Here is a 6000-nt window from a genome sequence, read left to right on the forward strand (position 1 = left end):
GGTCTCGAACTCCTGACCTCAACTGATCCACCTGCCTCAGCGTCCCAAAGTGCGGGGATTCTGGGCATGAGCCACTGCACCCAGATCACATCATTCTCTATTGTGGGGTTGTCTTGGGCACCACTGGCCTCTGCCCATCAGACGCCAATACCCCAGTCCCATAGTTGTGACAACAGAAAGCGTCTCCAGACATTGCCAGCCATCCCCTGCAGAACACAATCATCCCTGGGGAAGAATCCAGAACCAGCTGAAGCGGAGACAGTAATTTGGTCGTGAAGATTCGGGAGCCTGACTGCCCGTTTCCTGGGTCTCCCATTTGCCAGCCACTCTGCCCTTGAAGAAGTCATTTAATCCCATGCCTCAGTTTCCTCATCAGTTTGGATGGGGACAATAACAGCACCTACTTCTTGGGGTTATAGAGTTAACACAGGAAGAACTAAGAACTGTACCTTTCAGCAGAAGACTTATTTTTCATAAATATAAAATTAATTAAAAGGTGTTCTTTTAATTATAACCTTAAATGACTTTTAATGAAGAGAAAATTAGAACACATGTCCCCTAAGTGTTCTCCCATTCTCCTTTAAATAAAAGCCAACTTTGATTTTTTATTTTTTCAATAAGCTTGCCATTTAAAGAGATAATTAATAGTAATCTAAACTTAAACCAAAGGATTCAAAATTAAGTGAACATCATATTACATGAATACCGCACTTCCACGTACAGGGTGTTTTCTGTTATTTTTTTTTTTTTAGACAAGGTCTCATTCTGTGGCCCAGGCTAGAGTACAGTGACACAACCATAGCCCACTGCAGCCTCGAGATTCTGGGCTCAAGCAATCCTCCCACCTTGGCCTCCCACCATGTCCCGCCTACAGTGTGTGTGTCTGTGTTCTGAACACAGTGGAAGTTCACAGGGAGATCTAGAGTTGACGGTGAGGACAGCCAGCCCTGTGGACGCAGGAGACATGGAGGCCTGTGACTGCCAAAAGGCCTGAGCTTCATGAGGAGGACAGGGAAGCGCAAACAAGGACGGCTCTGACACTGAAACCTTGTCCCTCCCTCCCCATCTCCCACAAAGGGGCTGCTCTGAGACTGTTAGGGGAGAGGGGTAGAAGAAAGGCCCACCAGCACTCTCAGGTCTCTGGTCTCCCCCGACCCCATCCCTGGGAGCCCAGCCTGGTGGGCTTTGGAGCCGTAAGACGTGTGTGCCTTTGAGACATACAAGTGAACCATGGGGCAGGTGGGAAAGCAGGAGAGGCGAACAGCAGCCACACAAGACCAGGCTCCACCAGACCCCGAGGTCTCAGTGGGAGCTACAGCCTCTATCCCTGGCTGTGGCCCTGCTACACGAGGGGAAACAACATGGAAAAGAAATGACTCAAAGAGCAGCCTCCTAGAAAGCACATCCGCAAAGTCTCCCCAACCCCAAGAGAAAAACAAGTGTCACTTCCAGAGTCAGGAATGAAAAGGGGTTGGAACCAGCGCAAAAATCTAAAAAGAAAAGGGCCAGGATGTTCACAGATCAGGAGAGATCAAGGGAATGTGGGGTTGGGATGCATCAGAGGCATCCTAACCTAACACCCAAAGAACTTCAGCCTTTCAGCCCTGACACCCAGAGAACTGAGGGCTGGCAGGGATGGACAGAAGGTCCAGAGAGATGAGTCCTCCAGCTGGGAACCAGCCAAGCCCTGGCATCTCAGCTGGTGTAAACAATAAATAGCTAATGCACACGGGGCTGAATACCTAGGTGATGGGTTGACAGGTGCAGCAAGTCACCATGGCACATGTTTACTTATGTAACAAACCTGCACATCCTGCATATGTATCCCAGAATTTTAAATTAAAATTAAAAAAAAAAAAAAAGTAAGAGTCAGAGAGGCCAGCTTGAGACCTAAGACAGTAGTCGGGGGGCTGGAGGAAGGGCTTTTGGAAACCATGTATGCACCCGAGCGCCCTGGCCATGGGACACACAGGAAGAAAGCAGATGGGAGCAAGGCCAAGCAGCAGGAAGGCAGGCACAGGGGGCACGCAGGGCGAGCAGGAGCAAGGGAGCCCCAGGGCCCTAGCACCACGATCCAGGGCACGCCTGCAGGGAAGCAGAAGCACCTCTGTGGCTGAGTGGCAAAGGAGGACATGCCCCACAGAGCCAGAGGCAGAGGCGGGCTTAGGAAGCCGGAAGGGGGTCATGTGCATCTCTGTACTCTGGGGCCCAGTGCACTACCCACCCACCCATAGAAGCCTGCGGCTGACCTTCCTGAGATGATTCATTTACTCATCCTACAGGGGTTCATCTTACAGCTTCTGGGTGCCAAGCACCGGGGACGCGCAGATGAACAAGCTGCCCTCACGATGTCTGCAACCTGGGCAAGGGAGACAGGGCCAACAAGGAGGAGTACACGGCCAAGGCTAAGCACGAAGAAGCGGAGAAACAAGGTGACCAGTACAAGGTTGAGGGGACACCACAGTCAGGAAGCTTACATGTCTCTTGGGCAGTGACATGTAAGCTCGGCTCTGAAGGATGAAAAGGAGCCCTTCCCGACAGACGTACAGGTGAGAGGGACAGTAAGTGCCCGCTCAGGAGCTTGCCTCGACCCCTGCAAAGGCTCATGGAGCTCTGCTGCTGCTGGAAAAGGCCCTTTAATTCCCAAGAGCCAGAAATTCTTCCTGAAGTCACAAGCCGAATGCCACTCTCTGGCTCTGCTAACAGAGCCCAAGCTTCTCCACAAGGCACAGAACTCCTTGAACTGGGTCCTCCCTTCCCTGCCTGAACCTTCACATTCCTGGACCCTCACAAAGATCACAGGCCCCTGGACAGGCCATGCAGGGGGCCTCTCCGCTCACTGTTCCCTCTACCTGGACTGCCCTCCTGCCCCACCCACTTCTACTTGCGCTCAAAACACCGCTCTGGGCTTGGTACAGAGCCTCAGGCCTGTGATTCCAGAGCTTCAGGAGAGAGGCTGGCTTGAGTTCAGGAGTTCAAACCAGCCTGGGCAACATGGTGAGACCCCATTTCCACAAAACATGTAATAATTAACTGGGTGTGGAGGCACACACCTGTGGTCCCAGGTACCCAAGAGGCTGAGGCGGGAGGATCGCTTGAGCCCAGGAAGTCAAGGTTACTGTGAGTGTGCCACTATATTTCCTCACATTCCCCCCCAATACCTACACACACCTCATGCCAGACACGCTGCTTCCTGGTATACACACTGCGTGGGGACGCTTCTACACATGTCACTGTGCCCTAATAAGACTGGGTCCTAAGGATGACAACTGGCTTTTATTTGCCTCGGTATAAGCAGTGCCAGCAAAAGGCCTGGCACATAATACCTCTGTGTGTCTTGAATGAACTCATCAGAACTTTGTTTTTCTTCTACCTTGCCACCAAAGGCAGCAGTGGTTCACATCCTTGCATAGATTAGAATCACCTGGGAGGGAAGATGTTTACAACCTACCAAGCGAGAGGGGAGAGGCCAAACCAATTAAACCAGGAACTCTGGGCTGGCGCAGTGGCTCCTGTCTGTAATCACAACACTTTGGGAGGCCGAGGTGGGCGGATCACTTGAGGCCAGGAGTTGGAGACCAGCCTGGCCAACAGGGCGAAATTAGCCAGGCATGGTGGTGGGCACCTGTAATCCCAGCTACTCGGGAGGCTGAGACACGAGAATCGCTTGAACTCGGCATTCAGAGGTTGCAGTGAGCCAGGATCGCACCACTGCACTCCAGTCTGGGCGTGGAGCGAGACTCTGTCTTAAAAAAAAAAAAACGAAAAACAAAAAAAACCCTCTGGAAGTGGGGCCCAGAAAAGCCACTTACAAAAAGTTTCCCAGGTGCTGAAAATCAGATTTACATCCATGTTTCTCAAATCCAGGTGATATTCCACCTCACCCGGAAAGCTTAAAAAACAGACTCCCAAAGTGGAGAGTCTGTTGCAGTAGGTTCTCTACGGAGACCCAAAACGCGTATTTAGGACATTCCCTAGGTGATTCTAAGGTGCTGATATAAGACGCACTGTCATATCTGAAGAACAATCAGGAAAGACAGTTAAGGAACACTGAGTACCTACTGTGTGCTTTGTGCACAGTGCCTGAACTGACCCTCACATCAACGCATTTTACAGGTGAGAAGACGGAGATTAAACGTTCTTTCAATGGCCCAAGGTCACACAGTTAAAGATGAAGGCTCTGCTGTGGTTTCCAAAACTTTCCCACCAAACGATAGTGAGGCTATCTAGGACTTCTGCTAAAAAAAACACTCCCGGCTGGGCTCAGTGGCTCACGCCTGTAATCTCAACGATTCTGGAGGCTGAGGCAGGTGGACTGCTTGAGCCCAGCACTTCGAGACTAGCCTGGGCAACATGGTGCGACCCTCGTCTCTACAAATACTTAAATAAATAGTCGGGCATGGTAGTGCACGCCTGTAGTCCCAGCCACTCAGAAGGTTGAGATGAGAGGATTGCCTGAACCCGGTAGGTAGAGGCTGCAGTGGGCTATGATGGCACCACTGCACACCAGCCTGGGTGACTGAGCAATACCGGTCTGGAGAAAATAAAACAAAACTCCTAGCCCTGCAACCCACAGCCTGCAGGAGGGAGCTGAGCACGTGCACTTTTTAAAATGTCTTTATTTTTTGGCGGGGATGAGGCCGCTTTGCCCTCGCCGCGCCGCGCAGTGCTGCATCCTGAACAGCAGAGGGCGCGCCGGGAAGCCGCCAGGTGACTCCCGCTGGACCCAGGGCCCACCAAGGGGGCCAGCCCCTCCTGGGAACCCTGGACCCTTGAAACCCTGAAGCTCCTTAAAAGTCACTTCCACTTTGCACCGCACTCGCTGCGCTGGAGCGCGCGCCCTCCCCGCGCTGGTGGCGTCCGAGGGCATTGCAGGGTCCCAGGTGTGTCTGCGGCCCCACTGCGGCCCCCTTACTTGGCGTAGTAAACCCAGCCGTCCTTGGTGGTTCTCTCCTCCCAGCCCGGGGGCAGCTCGTCCTCACTGTCCGTGTCGTCCAGGCCCGCGTAGCGCAGCGCTGCCATGGCTGACTGTGGAAGCAACTGGCCCCCCAATCAACTGCTGCCGGGTCCCCTCGCCCAGGAACTCACTCCCGCTCCAAAAGAGACGCGCGCGCGTCGGGGCCCGACCGCTCACGCCTGCGCACTGCGCCCTCCAGGGGCCGCTCCGCCGACCACGAAGCTGAAATCCAGTCTCCGCAACATCGCGACTGCCGGCGTCAAAGGGGCAGGGCCTGGAGAGGAAGGCGGTGAAAGCGCCTAAGAGATCGCGCTGCCGCCGGGCTAGACAGCAAAACCGGAGAGCGCTCCGAGGCGCTGGAGATGGAGCGGAGCCTTGTCCGCCTCCCCGCAGCAGGGAAGGGGCGTGCGCATCCAGTTTCGGTCCAGGACTCCGCCCGTTGCTGGGCTACCCGTAATCACTTCCGCGTTGTTCTGGCCAATCCTGCAGGAGCTTGGCAATTGGATATGGGAAATGTAGTCCAGGAGGCGCCTGACTGGAAAGCGGCGTCCAGGGTGTCCTGGGTTTCTGTCTCTCCTTGCCTTGGGGGCTCGTGAAAGTCCATGATCAGAAACCTTTCAGGACTTGCCAGCATTCGTGCTGATTCACAAACTTTGTTTTGCATATGAACACAATGTTAAAATATAACCTGGAAAACTTAAAACTGCTGATTCCTGATTTCCTGTTTTAGAGAAGGTTCTTCCAGCCAAAACAGGATGCTGTTCATAATAGAAACTGACGTTTACGGAGCACTTAATATGGGCTCCAGGGCAGAAATGCACAGACGTCTCATGTACCTGACACCTTTGTGTAGTGGGCACAACTCAGAAGGAGTAGCTAGGCCGGGCTCAGTGGCTCATGCCTGTAATCCAAACACTTTAGGAGGCTGAGGCAGGAGGATCACTTGAGGTCAGGAGTTTGAGAACAGCCTGGGCAACATAGCAAGACCCCCGTCTCTACCAAAAATAATTATTTTTTTAGTTTGCCGGGCATGGTGGTGCACA

The 6000-nt window shown here is 53.1% G+C and overlaps 1 protein-coding gene across 2 annotated transcripts in view; it reads right to left on the bottom strand.

Annotated features, from left to right (window-relative positions):
- The window catches only part of WWOX (WW domain containing oxidoreductase), a 486572-nt gene extending 481110 nt beyond the window's left edge, over positions 1 to 5462 (bottom strand). For both annotated transcript variants that reach the window (XM_017868656.1, XM_017868654.1), the window contains exon 1: positions 4916 to 5462. In XM_017868656.1, the coding sequence (XP_017724145.1) occupies positions 4916 to 5022 (107 nt within the window). In that variant the 5' untranslated portion in view covers positions 5023 to 5462. The remainder of the gene's footprint in view (positions 1 to 4915) is intronic.
- Positions 5463 to 6000: the final 538 nt, after the last annotated feature.

This window comes from Rhinopithecus bieti, unplaced genomic scaffold (genome assembly GCF_001698545.2).
Source record: "Rhinopithecus bieti isolate Rb0 unplaced genomic scaffold, ASM169854v2 scaffold_2574, whole genome shotgun sequence".
Classification (NCBI taxonomy): Eukaryota; Metazoa; Chordata; class Mammalia; order Primates; family Cercopithecidae; genus Rhinopithecus; species Rhinopithecus bieti.